Genomic DNA, 18,187 nt, shown 5'->3' with positions numbered 1-18,187 from the left:
TAAGTGAGGGGGTGAGGGGAAGGGGAGAAAATGACCCAAACATTGTATGCATATATGAATTAAAAAAAATAGAAAAGTGTTGGCTCAAAATAAGTAAAGTAAGAAAGGACTGATCAGGAGTAGCCTTTCAGCAATGAAGGAAAATTCTCCTAGTATCCTAGTTTGGCTGGAACACCTGATAATTCACTTAGTTTGGAAAGACAGCAGCCTAAGAATGTGTATGGATTTATGTGTGATGTGCTGAAATGGCCTGAGTGGTTAGCATAATTTCTCTCTTAATTGTCTAGAAATACTGTAAAAAAGAAGTCACAGACTAGTTGATTTCAACAACAGTACTTTATGAACTTGCAGTTCTGGAGGCTGTAAGTGAAAGATCAAGCTGCTGCAGGGTTGGTTTCTCTTGAAACCTCTGTCTTTGGTTTGCTGGTAACCACCATCTTCTTGTCTCTTTACATGATTGTCCAGTTTTGAATTAACATGCTTGGTGTTTGTCTGTGTTTCTTATCCTCTTCTTATAAAGACATAGTCAGATTGACGGTCCTATCCTGATATCCTCATTTGAATTTTTCTCTTAAATTCCTATCTCCAAATGTAGTCATGCCCTTAGGTACTGGGGGTGTGGGGGAGAATCTAAGAATCTAGAGGGAGGGGAAAATAATTAAGTCCATAAAATCTTCTCAGGATCCAGATGGAAAGAAGCTGAAAGATCAGAGACAAGAAGTTTTGAGGAAAAAGATATGTGGATAGACCTTTGCACAAGAGTACTGATTATAAAGTTTTTTTTTTCCATACATACACTCAGAAACGTACATACACCATAGAAGAGTCACAATCATAGAGGCACAGGGTTCCAGGAAACTGAGGCAGAAGCACCAACATGAGGAAGGTGCCAAAGAGAGAAATGCACTTTTTCTAAGATGACCCTTGACTCTGCTTTCCCCAGAGCAGGATGCACTGCACTGGCAACAATACAGGAAGGAAGGGAGCATGACAAGGTAACAATGGCACTGGGCCAAAAATTGAGAAGGCTGAGTTTGGGACCAGGCTTTGCCTTTGAATAGTTGTGTGCTTTTGGTGAGGCAATTTCCTTTTCTAAATACAGGACTAATAATTACTGCCATGGAAAACTCAGAACAATTGTGAACGCCAAATCTAAAAAATTCCGCTTATCAGAATTGCCTCATGGAATATAAAACTCTATATAAACATAAAATGGTCAAGTGAACCATCATGTTTAAAGGTATTAATAGAAGTAAACACCTGCCCCTGAGTCAGATAGCTATTAGCATTCAATACTTGCCAGCACTGAATATTGTCACTGTTGTTTAATTTTTTATTTCATTATGGTAAGAAAACTTAGCATGAGATCTACCCTTTTAACAAAATTTTAAGTGTACCCTACAGTACTGGGTTCCCTGGGCTCAGCACTATAGGGTAGATTTTTAGAACTTACTCGTGGTGCCTCATGAACACTTCATGCCCACTAACTAGAAACTTTCCATTCCCCTCCTCCAAGGCCATGGACCACACAATCCTACTCTCTGATCCTCTGAACATGACTATTTAGTGCCATTGAGAGGTGAATACAGTATTTGTCCTTCTGTGTGTGACTGGTTTATGGTGCTAAGCATAATGTCTTCAAGGTCCATGAATGTGGTCACTTTGCAGGATTTTGTTATGTTTTTAGACTGAAGGTTATATTCCCTTGTATGTATATACAATATTAGTCCTGGTAGATTCATCCATCCATGGATATTTAGGTTGTTCCAATCTTGGCTTGAGTGCTGCTGCAGTGAACATTGATTGGTGTTCTAATACCCCTTTGAGATTCTGATTTCAATTCTTTTTGCTAGACACCCAGAAGTAGGGTTTCTAGGTCATATGTAACAATATTTATAATTTTTTAGGTACGTGCTTACTGTATTTCATAGTAACTGAACTCTCCCACCAAAGCTAGACAACTCTCCACATTCTCTGAATGTATTTTTTATTTAGATGATGAGTGCTATCCTAACAGGTGTAAAGTGATATCTCATTTTGATTTTGTGTGTGTGTGTGTGTACTGTGGATTCATGCTTGCTAAGCAGGCACTCTCCACTTGAACCATATCTCCAGTCCATTTTGTCCTAGTTATTTTGCAGATAGGGTCTCCCTTTTTGCCCAGGTGTGCCTGAACCATAATCTTCCTATTTTAAATGTCCTGCTGTGGCTAGGATGACAGACAGTTGCTACCACATCTAGCTCTTTTCCATTGACATGATGTTTTACTAACTGTTTGTCTAGGCTTGTCTGGAATTATAATCCTCTCACATAGCTTGGGATGACAGGCTTGTGCCACCACACCCAGCTATTGGTTGAAATGGAGATCTCACAAGGTCCCTGCCCAGGTTGGCCTCAAACCACAATTTGATCCACCTCAGCCTACCAAGTAGGTGTATCACGTATATCATGTATAGCTTGATTTGCAGCTCTGATGATTAATGATGTTGATAGTGTTTTCATATACCTGATGGCCATGTGTATGTCTTTTTGGAGACACGTCTATTCAAGTTTTTACCCATTTTAAAAAATTGACTTATTAGGATATTTTGAGTACTGTTTTTTATTTTAGCAGTTGTAATAGCTATATTGTGAATGCCACCTTGGTCTTAATTGTGATTTCCCTAATGACTAATCGTGCTGACCACCTATTGATATGCTCACTGACATTCATATATTCTTTCTGGTAAAATTTCGCTATCTTCTGCCCATTTTCTAATTGGATTTTTTCTTGTTTTACTGTTGAGTTTTAGCTTTTCTGTACATTAGATATGAGTTCTCTATTAAGATGTGCATTTCAAATATTTTCTCCCTGTCTGTAGCTTGCTTTTCCATCCTTTTTAGTGGTCCTTAATGGTGCCACATGTAGTGGGGAATACCTGCAAACCCAGCTACAGGCAGAGATAAGGAGGGTCACAGTTTGAGGCCAGACCCAGGCAAAAAGCATGAGACCCTATCTGAAAAATAACTTAAGCAAAAAGGACTGGGGTATGGCTCAAGTGACAGAGTACTTGCCTTGCAAGCACAAGGTCCTGAGTGCAAACTCCAATACCACCTACATATATAGAGAGATTAGACATAGATACAGATATAAACATTTTTCTTTTATGTATCTTACTTTGTGTCCCAATAAGAACTCTATGAACACTGAGGGTTTTGTCTTATGTTATCTTCTGTCAGTTTTATAATTTTGCATTTAAATCCATTTAAATTTAATTTTGTATGATGTTTGGATTATTTTTCCCCTGTGGCAGGTGAGGGACAGCTATGGATTTCCAGTTGGTGAAATACCATTTGCTGACAACATTGTCCTTTGCACCTTTCTCAAAAATCAATTGTCTGCATTTATATGGAGCTGTTTTTGGATTCTCTGTTCTACTCCTTGCAAATACAATAATCTTGATCTCTACAGCCATTTATTAAGTCCTGAAATAAGATAGAATGGTCTTCGTCCTTCCTTGTTTTCTAAATTGACTTGATTACTCAATATCATCTTTCCATGTAAAACTTTAATGAACTGTATCACTCATTTCTTATCATTTTGCCTACAGGGAGTTTTCTTCTTTCTCTCTTTCTTTCTTTTGTATTATTTACATTTCTTTATTGCCTCCTCCCATTGTCTTGGAAGTTACATGATATTTTACTCTTCTTGTAGCACACTTGTCCTAGAGGTTATAAATGTCTTAACTTCATTTTTGCCTCTACCCTCTTCCTAGACAATCTGAAAATAAATTATTTTATTCTCCCAATTTATATGATGGTCTATTTTTATTTTATACACACAATATTAAGTGAATATACATATATATATCTTTTCATGCCTTTTTTGAATTGTTGCATTGGGGGTGCATTGTGACATTTACAAAACTTATTGCAATATACCCATAGTTGAATTCTCCCCATCCATCATTCTCCTTTATTCTCCCCTCCCCCATACCTGGAATAGTTTTAACAGGCCTCATTTTTCCATTTACATGAACTTCTTAGCTTCCACATGGTCTTGTTTATTTTTTACCTAAACAATGCTCTTTGCTGGGTGTGGTGGCACTTTTCTGGGTGTGTGGTAGTCCCAGAACTCAAAAGATGATACAAGAGGATATGAGGACAGCTTGAACTACATAGTGAGACCTTGTCTCAAAAAAAAAAAAAAGAACCCAAAAAGAATGTTCTTTAAGCATTTCTTTCATTATTGGCCTGCTGGGTAAAGGAAAAATTTGTTTTGAATATTTTCACCTGACCTGTATTCTATTTTATCGATTATTTCTTTAGCTATATCTGAACTGCTATTAAACCTCTCCATTGAGTTATTAATTTGGGTTAGTGTATTTTTTAAATTTAAACTTCCACTTTAGAACTTTATAATTGCAGTATAAAGTTTTTATTTTTTGCTTTCAGAATTCTTCATAGTGTCTCTTTTCTCCTTGAACAACACAAAGTACAGTTATTCCAAAGGTCTATGCCTGACAACACCAGTATCTGTAACCTTCCCAATGTTTCTACTCTAGTGTTTCCATTCACTTCATCCATGCGACCTTGTCTAATTGTGTGTAAGGATTTTTCCCTTATGTGCCAGATGGGGTTTGTAATATTTTTTATAGAAATGCAGTGAGGACTAGGATGGTATTATCACTCATTAGGAAGTAATTGTGTTCATTTCTACTAAACACCTATGGGTATCTGCAATCTGGGATGTCCTCAATTTAACTGTGGAGATTAAGAAGCTTCTAAAATGAGCTTCTATTCTTTGAGAATATTTTTACTTATCATTTACACTTTCCCCTTGCTCTTCAGGAATCCCAAACCCTAGGAAACCAAGGCCCACCAGTATTTTCCCTTTCTCAAAACTTGAAGTGTAGTTTTTGTATTCTTAGCCCTCTAAACCTGCCAGATGGGCTGTTCAGCCTCTTACCTGTCCAGCTGAGCTAGAAAAATTGGCCTTAATCACTGGTCTCTATCCTTCATCTTGCTCTCTGCTATTTTCAGTCCCCTTACTTCCTGGGCTCATTGTCTACTTCACTCCTTGAACTCTTCAGGTACTGACTGTTCTCTCGCTTCATCAACTACAAAGCCTTTGCCACACAGTGCCCCTGAAGCAAAAGCAGCAAAACTCCCATGGGAATCAGATGCTCACAGTGCTTCCTCCTCTCTCCCCTGCCCGTCCTCATGTGACCAAAGACGTCCGAGTCGGAGTCACTACTGCACATTTTTGCAAGTATGGCACACAGTGAAGCTAGTTCAGACTTTCTTTGTGCTGCTAATAGATGTCAAGAAACTTTTGCCTTCTCTTCTCTCACATTTCTATGGAAGGCTTTCTGCTACCATCTGGCCTCTCTCCTCATTCCTTTCCCATGCTTCCTTATGGAAGGATGAGTTCAATGTGATGTGAACCTGTGGGAAGGTCCTGAGGGCTGTGATATCTTGCAGAGATAGTTTTCTGTACAGAGCATTGCATTCTCTCAGTTATGTGAGATGTCCCCTGCAAGTGGAATTTCTATATTTTTGAGTGGGAGATTTGATTCACTATGGATAGTAGAGAAGATATTAGATGCCCATTTGAGCACAAATTAAATTGTATTCCTTGATGCAGTTTTTATCAGTAACGGTAGTAATATTTTGCTCTCCCTTTGTTTCACTTGTATCTCATATTTCAATAGGTTCCAAACTGAGGATGGGGGAAAGAGGATGTGATTTGATTATCTAAAAGCCCCCAAGCAGTGACTGACCAAAAACTTCCTCCTGACTGTAAGTTGGTCTATGGAGGAAGGTTTCATCCTCATCTTTATGTGTGTCATCACCCCAAGTCACACCTGCAGCTTCAAGCAATAGTAGTGATTCATTCATCCATGTGGTTTTTCCTCCCTATTGCTACATGTTATTCATGGACTGAGATTAATGATGAAGTCATAGTGAACTGAAAACAAAGGATGTGGAGGAATTGTCTCATGGACACAGAGACCGACCATCAAGGAATGGAGCAAAAGCAGCTGAGCAACCTGTGCCTTCTGCCCACAGCTATCATATCCAAATTTACTTTCTCTAACCATATTATTAATTGTAGGTTACATTTTTGAGGAAATGTCTTGTTATGTAGGCTTGGATGGCCTTGAACTCACCATTTAGCTCACGTTGGCTTGGAACCTGGTGATTCTCCTGCCTCAGTCTCCTGAGTTCTGAGATTATAGTATATGTCACTGAATCCAGCAGAAGTTTACATTTTTATACTTGTGACTTTTTAGAATACTTTATACAGTGCTGGAGATGCAGCTCAGTAACATAGTGCTTACCTAGCATGAGCCATGGCCTTCAGTTCAACCCAGCACAAAAAAAAAAAAGAAAATTCATGTAAAAAACAATATACTTCATATTCACCAGTTGAGACCTGATATCATCTAAGCTAAGAGAAAAATTTCCTAAAGCCACCTAGAACAAAAGAGCCTCGACAGTATTAATAATAGTGTGAACTTGGTCCCCAAATCCCAAACTGTGTTTATGTAGACATGGTCATATAGATAAGTCTCCTTTTATCTTAAACGTTTCCATGAGCTTTTATTTTCCTTTTTCAGAGAATGTCTGCTCATTGCCACAGCAGTGCTCCAACAGAATGTCTTGGCAACACTCTCTACTGGGTTCAGCAACTCCTTCTGCAGCTGGGATTTCTTAAAAGATGTGAGCAGCATTTGCCTGGCAGTGGTCCAGCAACAAAACAAGCAAAGCTTCCATGGGAATCAGATATTTGCAGAGCATTCCCCCTCTCGCCCCTGCTCTTCCTTCATGTAACCAAGGAGGTCAGAGCCGCTCATGCACATTTTGCCAATTACAGTGCTCACAGTGGAGCTTATATACAGATACAATCCTAAACACTAGGCCCTGCCACACATCACAGGGAACTTCTTGATTACACTGATTGTGGGATGAATAACCTGAATGTGTCAAGTTCAAGGAGTTGCGACAGATCAAGACTGTATCCCCTGTAGCAGACACTTGTCACCCAGTGGGCATGTGTGTGTGTGTGTGTGTGTGTGTGTGTGTGTGTGTGTGTGTTTGGTGAGTACAAGGCTCAGCTAAAGAAATTCCCCAAAGCCAACAAGAGTGTGGAGTGAATAAACATAAAATAAGCATGTAGCTTTTTCTTAACTATAGCCAACAAAGTAAAGCAAAATCCAGCAACAATAGCAGCATACACATACACACAAATCCTCAAATATTCAATTTTTCATGGTTCTGCAGTGATTCATGGAAATTATCCAGAGACAAAGGGAATCCAAGGTAAAAATCAAAAGCAGCAACTTAAAATGCAGCAGTCTTGTCTGGCTAATCCAACTTGAACAAAGCCACTGTAAGAGGTCAGCCTCCATGTCTGGAAAATACTTTGATACTTACAAAAATGGGACCATGCAAATATACCCTTGACTAAAATTCAGCCTTTCACTCCAAGTTGTTTCCACAATCTAATAACCTTCAAGCGAAAGAACTGCACAGTTTTATTGGGCCGCTACAACTTGAAGTAAATACATATGAGAACCTAGAGGTGGAAACATGTGCGGGAAATATCCAAGTGCTACAGAAGACCCTTGCTGAAGCCTTGAAGACAGGCTGTGGGCTTTATTAAAACACAACAATCTTGTATTAATACAATTTTATGTGATCTTAAAAACTTTCTTGGTGTTGACTCATTTCTGCAAACATCTGCCTTCATTTGGAGGAACTGGTAATATTCCTCCTACCAGTGCAGGCCAATGAGTGACACACTTCCACCTTTTGATGAGGAAGTTTTAAAACCCACATTAGGCAAAAGGGTGTTTCTCAGAAGAAAAGCAAGCAGTTAGCTTTGACAAAGGGCTATTTGAATCACCCCAGAGCAGTACAGATGCTGGACAGAGAGATGGAGAATGGTTCTAAACCAGATCCACTTGGTTACTTCCTCTCCTTGCAACATTGCTGCAAAAAGAGGAAATGGGGAACCCCAAGCTGAATAACTGTCTTCAGCCAAAGCTGTTAGGAAACTCTCTCAATAACCTATGATATCACCTATGATGACACAGATGTGTCATCTTCCGTATAGAACTTTGTTCCAAAAGCAAGATTTAGAGAGTTTTTTCATGCAGACTATTGATACTAAGATACAAGCCAATGACTTAGGCAAAAAAAAAAAAAAAATGCAACATCTCAGGCAAAGTCCTTCCAGGAATTAAAATTTTGGCATTAACTCCACCAACTAACCAAATAAACAGTACAACACGGTAAGCTTTAGCTCAGATGGAGACTCAAAGTTTGGACCAAAATGTAGGAGCTTCATGTTTCAATTTATCTCTGTCAGAGATCTCCCTGAGTTTGTTTCATTCTTCTCAGCCTTAGAATCCTGACCTATTTAAAAAAGGGCACTGGGGTTGATAATACTTGCAAAGTTTCCAGATATCTGTGTCTGATGCCCCATGAACACATGAAATTAATGTATTTACTCTGCTTATTTTAAAATACAGAAATGTATCTTTATTTTTAAACAAATGGAAATATATCTATACTAATGTATCCATAATAATAATGCACAACTGAGGCAGAGCCTCTCAAACAAAGGAAAGTTTAGAAAACTTAGCCACCAAAGACCTCATGGATTTGTCCAGTTTCGGTTGACTCTGCTGCTTGTGTGCCTGGAGTGGCACAGAATCGGCCAGTGAAAGAGCAGCGAATGCTTTAATAAGGGCTGACATCTTGACCCTCTTCTGCTTCTTTGAGCCTCCATTGGTGGGCTGGGATTTGGGTCCTGTGTAGGGTGGGGGGACGGGATGGGTGTTGGAGGAAGGGTTGGTGGTGTCTCCGACTCTCAGCGTCCCCAGACTGGTAGCAGCAGTGAGTGGGTGGTTAAGGCCACTGATGCCAGGGGTGCTGGGATTAGTACTGGGTAGGGGCTGACCAAAAGAGGTGGGTGGTGCAGATGTGGACAGGGTAGAGGGCTGGGGTATCTGGAAGGAGCTCGGGGCCACTGGGTTGTGGGCACCAGAGGGAGCAGAAGCCCCAAGGTGGATTCCCTGAGAGGTCAAGGTGGTGGTGGAAGCAGTGGTGCTGGTGGTGGTGGTGCTGGTGGTGGTGGAGGTGGTGCTGGCCACGCTCTTTACCCCCAAACCACTCATAGGCTTTGAGGAAGACCGACTGGCTGGACCAGTGGTGGTGAGTGTGGCTGAACTAGTGATCATGGGGGGACCGGTAACTAAAGCAGTTGTCTGCATTAAACAGTGGGCTGGCATGTGTAGGAAATTACGAGGTATAATGAGGCCACTTTGGGGCTTGATGGGCGGGATGGTAGTTTTGGTCCTGGGGGGGATGGTGTGGTGAGAAGAGGCTGGGAATGTGCCCACATGTGTGGAAAGAGAGGGTTTGTTTCCCTGGCTTTTCATGGAAACGGCAGAGGTCAGGCCAGGGCCAGTAGGGGAGGAATGGTTGGTAGGCATGCTGCCAAGGGCCTTTGGGTTTTGAGTGGGGGCACGCCAGAGGACACCTTGTAGTTTGGATGAAACTGCAGGTTGAAGGGGTGGAGCGGGTGATGTATCCATAGGCACAACTGAGGAGGAAGTAGGTGCCTGCCCCACAGAAGCTGTTGGAAGTATGGGGGGGCCTTGTAGATTGCCTGAAACTGGAGGTTGAAGGGGTGGAGCGGGCGATGTATCCATAGGCACAACTGAGGAGGAAGTAGGTGCCTGCCCCACAGAAGCTGTTGGAAGTATGGGGGGGCCTTGTAGATTGCCTGAAACTGGAGGTTGAAGGGGTGGAGCGGGCGATGTATCCATAGGCACAACTGAGGAGGAAGTAGGTGCCTGCCCCACAGAAGCTGTTGGAAGTATGGGGGGGCCTTGTAGATTGCCTGAAACTGGAGGTTGAAGGGGTGGAGCGGGCGATGTATCCATAGGCACAACTGAGGAGGAAGTAGGTGCCTGCCCCACAGAAGCTGTTGGAAGTATGGGGGGGCCTTGTAGATTGCCTGAAACTGGAGGTTGAAGGGGTGGAGCGGGCGATGTATCCATAGGTACAACTGAGGAGGAAGTAGGTGCCTGCCCCACAGAAGCTGTTGGAAGTATGGGGGGGCCTTGTAGATTGCCTGAAACTGGAGGTTGAAGGGGTGGAGCGGGCGATGTATCCATAGGCACAACTGAGGAGGAAGTAGGTGCCTGCCCCACAGAAGCTGTTGGAAGTATGGGGGGGCCTTGTAGATTGCCTGAAACTGGAGGTTGAAGGGGTGGAGCGGGCGATGTATCCATAGGCACAACTGAGGAGGAAGTAGGTGCCTGCCCCACAGAAGCTGTTGGAAGTATGGGGGGGCCTTGTAGATTGACTGAAACTGCGGGTTGAAGGGGTGGAGGGGATGATGTATCCATAGGCACAACTGAGGAGGAAGTAGGTGCCTGCCCCACAGAAGCTGCTGAAGATGTTCCTGCAAAGGTCACTGAATGTGAAGAACTAAGGACAGCTGGAAGGCCAGTTGTCTTCGGAGGTGCGGGAGCTACAGTAGTAACCACACCAACCACCACTGGAAAAGATGGTGGGGCCTGTAGATTCTTCATCTTTTTCAAGTGCCCAACCAGTGGGATAGTGCTTAGGCCTGAGGTGGGGACGGAGGCTGGACAGGAAGCTGGCCTTTCTGCGGTCAGGGTCAGTGTGTGGCCAGGTGGCTTGGCAGGTGCAGGAGTTCCAGTGCTAACTACAACAGCAGGTCCTGGTAAGGACACTGCACAGTCAGGGTTCGGCATGGTCTTTGGACTGGCCAGCAGTGGGGTAGCACCTGGGCCTGGTGCAGGGGTTGTAGTGCTGACTACATCGGCAGGTGCTGGTAAGGGTGGTGTGCAGTCAGGGATCTCCACTGTCTTTGGATTGGCCAGCAGTGGGGTAGCACCTGGGCCTGGTGCAGGGGTGGTAGTGCTGACTACATCGGCAGGTGCTGGTAAGGGTGGTGTGCAGTCAGGGATCTCCACTGTCTTTGGACTGGCCAGCAGTGGGGTAGCACCTGGGCCTGGTGCAGGGGTTGTAGTGCTGACTACATCGGCAGGTGCTGGTAAGGGTGGTGTGCAGTCAGGGATCTCCACTGTCTTTGGATTGGCCAGCAGTGGGGTAGCACCTGGGCCTGGTGCAGGGGTGGTAGTGCTGACTACATCGGCAGGTGCTGGTAAGGGTGGTGTGCAGTCAGGGATCTCCACTGTCTTTGGACTGGCCAGCAGTGGGGTAGCACCTGGGCCTGGTGCAGGGGTTGTAGTGCTGACTACATCGGCAGGTGCTGGTAAGGGTGGTGTGCAGTCAGGGATCTCCGCCGTCTTCAGACTGGCCAGCAGCGGGGTAGCACCTGGGCCTTGTGCAGGCGTGGGGAGTGAGGATGGCAAGGAAGCTGGCCCTATTGCAGGTAGCGTGAAAGTGAGGCAAGGCTCTTTAGTGACACAGTTAGAGGCCACAACAGTCTTGTCCTCCAGAGCCTTGCTAAACCACTGGAATCTGGCCTTCTTCTCTCTATGGACTTCAGGAGTGATAGGATAGGCAAGCAAGGGAGGTAAAGGGCAGGTCAGTGGGTCCCCGCACCGCTTGCGTTTCCTGCTCCCAGAGCTGCCAGGTGTGGGTAGTGACATGGAGGACTTTTTCTCCTTCCTTGTGGTGTCATCTGTAGCCCTTTGTCCATGGGACTCCTTGTCCATCACCTGGGGAGTGGGAGCAGTAGTACTAGAGCCATGCCCCAGCCCCTCCTCTCTTTTGTTCTTTGCTGTCCTCCCTGGCTGCTGGCAGTGGGAGGAAGCTGGTCCAGAGAGGAGGGCTGAGGTGTGCCCCCTCCTCTTCCACAGCTGGGAGACGCCTCCAGTGGAGCTGTAGGAACTCATGATTGCATTGCGCTTGGGCACTGGGATGCCACATGTGAACTTGCTTGGCGGGGAGCACCTAGAACACATGCGTGCCCGCTTATTTAAGGGGTCATCAGAGGTCTCAGAAGCGAGACTTCTCTTCAGGGGTACAGGTTTCTGTACAAGACTAGCAGAAGAGCCATCGGCCAGGAGGGGTTCAGATGTTGACGGGCTGCTCCCACTACTCTCATGGCACTTTCTCTTGCTTTTCTTGCCATCTCTAAGTATTTGGGACTCTTCCTCCACCCTACTTTGCATTGTCTCTTTGAGAGTGGCGTCCTTTGCACCTGGCTGCTGGGCATTTCTTGCTGGGGAGGCCAGCGTGGAGTTGGTCATCTGCCCTGCTCCTTCTTTCTGCACTATCCCTTTATTCGAGCCTTTCAAGGCATTCACTGTGGTCTCCTTTACGCTAGGCTCCTGGGCATTTCTTTCCCTGGAGGCCAGTGTCCAGCAGACCATCTGACGTGGCACTGGAGGTGGCCTCTGGTTGTTACTGCTGGGGCAAATCTGCTTGGTCGCTGGGTTGCAGACCATCCTGCAGTTTCCCGCACAGAGCCTGGCCCCTTGGGGGTGACTGATCCCGCAAGGGGTGAGCATACCCAGCTTGAGCCGGTACCGTTTTCCAGGTGCATCCAGGAACCCTGGCATGAAATCCCCAAAGGGGCAGTGGCAAGGTCTCCTATGGGCTAGAAGAGGGGCGGAGAGTGAGGGGTGGTTGGGCTGCAGGAGGTGGACCAGGGAGGGGTGCGAGGGGCCGGCGGGCGGTGGCCGTCCCTCCTGGGTGGGGAGCATCAGGGCCCCGGCTTACCCTTGTATCTGTACATATCAGCAGTTGAGCAAGGTAGTTCTCCTGGAGCAGTGTCGCGGACAGTCGCTCTACCAGTTTTGGTTTCCAGGGAACTTGTCCTAGGAGACTGGTAACATTCCATGACATGACAATCAAGGGTTCCAAATCCACGCGCGCGCCCGCGAGAGCCTCACGCTCGCGCGTTCCGGAGGAGCGAGGAGCAGGCGCGCCAACCTTGGTCTCCAGCTTCAGACTCCACAGGTCCATGGTGGCCCCACTGGTGATCAAAGCCCCGGGGACACCTGCAAGGGCCTGAGGCTCAGCAGAGACAGGACATGCACCACTGACTGCCCTGCTGTCTCACCAAAGCCTGGGCCCTCTCTCACACTCTCTAGGAAATGCCTGAAGTCCCTGGACATAGCAGCACCTTGCCTTATTTTTAGTGTTAATTGCTTTTTTAACTTACTGTTTGGTCATAATCATATATATTGAATCTGAGTATAAGAAGGGCTTACTATGGAAGGACCCTATCTGGTGAACCCAAACACACATGCAAGGGGTCTTTGAAGGTTTAAAAAAAAAAAAAAGAACCTCAAAAAAAATGAAGATAAATGAAAATGTAACTAGCCAATAGCCAACATAACCAAAAGAGAGTACTGGGGTAATGCCTAATTCCGGGCAAAAATGACGAAACAGGACAAGGACATTTGCTTAGTAATAATTGCCATGAAATTTTATACTCCACCTAACAGCATCAAAATATATGAACCACGTGACTTCCTAGCCAGACTAATGAGCACAGAGAAAAAAATAAAAGGGACACAAATAGGAAATGAATATCTGAATAGACCAAAGTTTGGACCAAATCTTAGGAGCTTTGTATTTCTATTCTAACCCAGGTTAAGCATTGCTCCTTGTGCCTTTACTGCTAGTTTGCCCCTCTGGCCTCCAGACTTCATATGTAAAATTGGCTTCTAAGGGAAGGAAGTTTAGCAGTATCAAGAGACTTAAATGTTAGAACTTTCTCTTTCCATGTGCATACTAACAAAATTAAATTCCATTCAAGAAGTAGAAAAAGAAGTCATCATCCAGAAACAGTTGTGAGTTGACAACAATTTCTTAATTTGGGCTTGTTCAAAAACTTCTCCATGGGTATATTCAAAGGCATATTCAGTTTATATTGTATTATTAAGAAAGAAATCCTGTAACTTTACAATTGAATGCCACTCTGAATATGATAGTCCTTGTCTCGAGGTCTAGAAAATTGGTATAATTTATAAGCTGTGAATGCTAGAGAAACAAAATCACACCCTTTAAACTGCATGTCTGGGGTGTTACTGCGGTGTCATTCGCCTCAGGGAGGCCATGGGAAACATTCCTGAGGACCCAGGAATTATAAGAAGGACACTTCTGGGGGACCAGAGATATATAGTATGTAGATTGATGTGAGACTGTGAGAAAGTCACTTAGCTTACCAGGGTCTAGACCGTGTGATCTGAAAATGTAGGGACGTATTTAGATGAAGAGAAACGAGACGTGGAAAGATATAAGTTGCCAACTCCATGATGACCTCTCCACTAATCAGGAGAACGAGTTTCAGGAACACTTCCAGAATGAATTGTACACTTGTGTAGCATGGAGATAGAGGCAGGGTAGTGTCCCTCTAGTTGTGTAGTATGTTTAGAGTAATCCTAGGTTATGAATATGTTATATGCCAATGGTCATGGTCACATGTACATTCCACAGTAACATCTGATAATGAAATGAGAACAGTGTTATAATACTTTGCAAACTATCAAAACTATCTTTCTTTTGAGACCTCAAGTGGATCAATTATATCAAGTATTTGACTAATAAGTTCCAGATTCATTAGTAAGAATTTCCACAATGAATTCATGCAAAATACCTGATTGTTTTTTCATAAAGGGACAATAAATTTTTAAAAAGCAGTCTGATGATATACTTTTATGCAATCATGAGTAAATTCCAAATTCTACAGGGTCAGGAAAGGAATCTAATAGGTACTGTAACTGCTTACTATAGGTATTAAGGCAACAAAGTCACTGCCCAGAGTTCAATCTTTCATAAGTTATCAAGGCTCAAAAGGAGGCAAAATCTGCCAAGTGGTTTAAAAAGATAATGTTTTCACAAGTGAATCAGAAGAGAGAGCACACATGTACTAACATGAGCACATTCCAACCAAGAGAAAAACATCTTGATTGAGTGAGTTTGAGAGTTGTCCAAATGTTTTACTTCCGTCATATGAAGTACCACATTCAAGAAAACCTTTTCTATTATGCTATATTTTTTCATTAAGGTTGAAAATTCCATGAAAGTACAAATATTGCTATTTTGCTCACTTATTCCACAAATACCTTGTGTCTGTCTCTAATAAGATGCCCAGCAAATGCTTGTGGCATGGATAAACAACCAAATAAATAAATGAACAAGACAATCATTGTTCTAACTTAATGTCTCAGGTATTTAATGACTATATAAATTACTGATTTTTAAGAATATCATTGAAATCAGACTATAGGAATAAAAATTCAGTCCCATCACATCAGAGACAATTTGTTAAAAAGGCTCTCTCACATCTAGCATGGTTTCCCCTACCATTTAGTCTACTGAATGGGGCAGAACGACCTTATACTGTGCAAGACAGTGTTTTTCACTTGCCAAATATTAGGATTTATTTCTTTTTAGCATCCTCAGGATTTTACTCCTTGTAGAAAGATTTTTGTATATGACAATATTATAAAAGAGTGTAACAATTGTTATGGGTGAACTTTTTTGGTTGTATTTTTTTTTGGGGGGGGTGGGGGAATGTTTACAATAGAGCCCAGGAATCCTTGTGGTTTGACTATCCAGACTTTCCTGGAAATGGTCATCAGACACATCAGAAAACTGCCCTTCTTCCTGCCAGTTTCATTCCTTTCCAGGAATAAACTCAAAAGAAACCCTTGAGCAAGAGCTCCCCAGTGACATCCCCTAATGATTAAACTAATTCTCTCACCACAAAAAAGTGAAGAAATATCAGCCTCATAACCTTTAAGAGACTGAGCACATTATCAGAATCATTAAAACTTAATAGTTATTCAAACAAGGCTAATCCTAAACTTTTGCACTTTTTTTTCCCCTCTAATAATCACCTGCTCTCTATTTAAATGTTTAATAGAGAACTACAACCAAACAAAGCACATTATTTTTTCTTACAAATTATTTTAATTAGACACTAGTGTAACAGCAGCAAAATGTATTTACAAACAAAGACCAATGACTAGGATTTCAAAGCATCTGACTGTGTTTAGTCCAAGCCTTTGCATGTTGTCCAACTTTCATCTGAAGTAAAAATGAAGGCTCCTGTTGGAAGTCACTGTAACAGAACAAATATCATTTGAGGCTCTGCCAGTGCTACAAACAATTACCAAATCCACAAAGTGCTCTTCTTTCTCTTTTCTTTCCATGAAAAAGAGCAAGGCAACAAGCAGGGTGCATCCAGCTGGGCTTCTTTTGAGGAGATCTCTCTGTAATCAAACTCAACAGAGTTGCTTCTGGGGCATCAAACACCAAGAGGCTGCTTTCTGCAGAAAATAAATAAGCAGGTATCAAACATTCATGGAAGTTTTGATGAAGAAACTTTCTCGGTCTTTCCACATAGCAGACACTGAGCTACTGACATGTGCTCTACCTAGAAATAAGCACAGGACTTTTATTTTTCAGTCTGAATTCTATGTTATTAATTTGGACACTGCAATGATAAACTGACAAAATAATGAACATTGTGTAAACCTAGTTTTTGTATCAGAAACCTCATTGATGCAAGAGCATCAAAATATTCTTGTCATTCACCACTTCATTCACAAAAGGTCTATACAATTTCAAGCCACCTAATACATAAATTTATTTTTAAAATGACAAAAATAAAACCTCAAAAGCAAAGTAACTGTTGTTTGTCATTAACCACTTCAAACAAATCTTTGCTTGAAATTTGTTCAAAGACAAGCTTAAATTTATTGCTTTCCAGTCAATTAGTTGTGCCGCTTTATAAATACTAATAGTTTGTAATTTTTTTAAACTTTTTCTGACTTTTTTCTTGCTTAACCCTAAAGTTATTCTTCTAATATCTTAACCTTTATTTTATGTTTGTATCTCCAATTTTTTAAAGAAATTTTTGTTTTTGGTGCTACTGGCACTTGAACTCAAGGCTCTGCGCTTGCTAGGTAGGCGCTTACCCACTTGAGCCATGCCCTAGCCCCCTCTGAAGAAATATTTTAAGACAGTTTGCCAAGCAAATGTTTCTTGACAGCTGACCATTAATTTTGTTTGTTTGTGGTACTGGGACTGAACCTAGGACCTCTTATGCTAAGCACATGCTATACCACTAAGCTATATCCCCAGGCTGACCATTAATTTTAAATGTGCTGGTGGTGAACTTCCCTATAAAACCAAAGCTAAGGTGCTGTCAAATGAACCTCAAGTCAACATATTTGTGGGTCTGACAGAAAAGTTCCATTTTTGACTGATAGAAACACACTTCTTTAGGGTGAAAGACAGACTGATCTTTAAAATTTTATTTACTCAGCAAACAAACCCTTAAATACTGGGATGAAAACCACTAATTTAGTACAATACCGAAAAACAATGTACTCTTTCTACATTCTTTTACCAGATCATAAAAATTTAAGCGTCTTGAGGATAGGAACATTAGATGTGATAGTGAAAACAAAACCAAAAGAAGTAAAACACACTTGATGTGATCTGAACACTGTAGTTATCTCCTACCTCTCTGAACATTTAGTGCTTGCTTTTTACAAAATCCATTCCGTTTTTCCCTTTTAAATGTCTATTAAAAGTTAACAGCTCACAAAGTAATGGCTAATGTGTATAAAGCACTGACTCTGCTCCATTGCACATGTATTACACTCTTCAATGCACACAAGGACAGTAGGAGGCGTCACCTATTTTACACTTGTGGCAACAGCCCCTGGAGGCACAGGCTAGTAAGTGAAGAGATGGATTTCAAACTAAACGGTCGGTTCCATTTCCCACACAACTTTTTTGAGGGAACTGTGAAAATGACTAGGTGTTTTATTGTGCCCGGTACATTTCATGCGTGAGGGCCATGTTCAGTCTTAGCATTCCATCACTTTAGGAATCCATGTGATTTACTGGTATGCAAATTATTTTTTTAAAAAAATCATAGTATTTTCACAAGAATGTGAATTCTGATTGTTTTGGTTCTGATTGGTTTTTGATCTGTCAAATATCTCATCTTCTTGTTGTTGGAGTTTTTAGATTTTTGGTTTTTAGACAGGGTCTCATTACATAGTCCAGGCTGTCCTCGAATTCATGTTCCTCTTGCCAGTGCCTTTCAGTGCTGGAATATGGTTCATCTTGTTGGTTTTAACGAACTACCTACTTACCAATAATCTTTGGATCTCGATTTTGTCACTCACTTTAGTCTATCCCTCTCAATTTCCAGTCATCT

The 18,187-nt window shown here is 42.5% G+C and overlaps 1 protein-coding gene and 1 long non-coding RNA gene across 13 annotated transcripts in view; one reads left to right on the top strand and one right to left on the bottom strand.

The window, feature by feature from the left end:
- LOC109700328 (cyclin-Y) overlaps nt 1-18,187 on the bottom strand; it is a 666,198-nt gene that overhangs the window by 166,254 nt on the left and 481,757 nt on the right. For 9 of the 12 annotated variants that reach the window (XR_012442082.1, XR_012442074.1, XR_012442079.1 and 6 more), the window contains one exon: nt 15,899-16,280. The exons of 1 other annotated variant lie outside the window; for it this stretch is intronic. Coding sequence is in view for 1 of the 11 variants with exons in the window: in XM_074056410.1 (XP_073912511.1) it covers nt 16,259-16,280 (22 nt within the window). In the remaining 10 variants the exon portion in view is untranslated. Of the gene's footprint in view, nt 1-15,154; nt 16,281-18,187 lie in introns of those variants that run through there. 2 more of the 12 variants (XR_012442076.1, XM_074056410.1) reach the window with 1 other exon arrangement.
- On the top strand, nt 5-4,238 carry LOC141417495 (uncharacterized). The gene is made up of 2 exons (XR_012442072.1): nt 5-1,240; nt 2,284-4,238. It is a non-coding gene; the product is annotated as an uncharacterized lncRNA (long non-coding RNA).

The sequence above is a fragment of the Castor canadensis genome, chromosome 15 (genome assembly GCF_047511655.1).
Source record: "Castor canadensis chromosome 15, mCasCan1.hap1v2, whole genome shotgun sequence".
Taxonomy (NCBI): Eukaryota; Metazoa; Chordata; class Mammalia; order Rodentia; family Castoridae; genus Castor; species Castor canadensis.
This window is presented reverse-complemented; position numbering and strand designations above follow the sequence as displayed.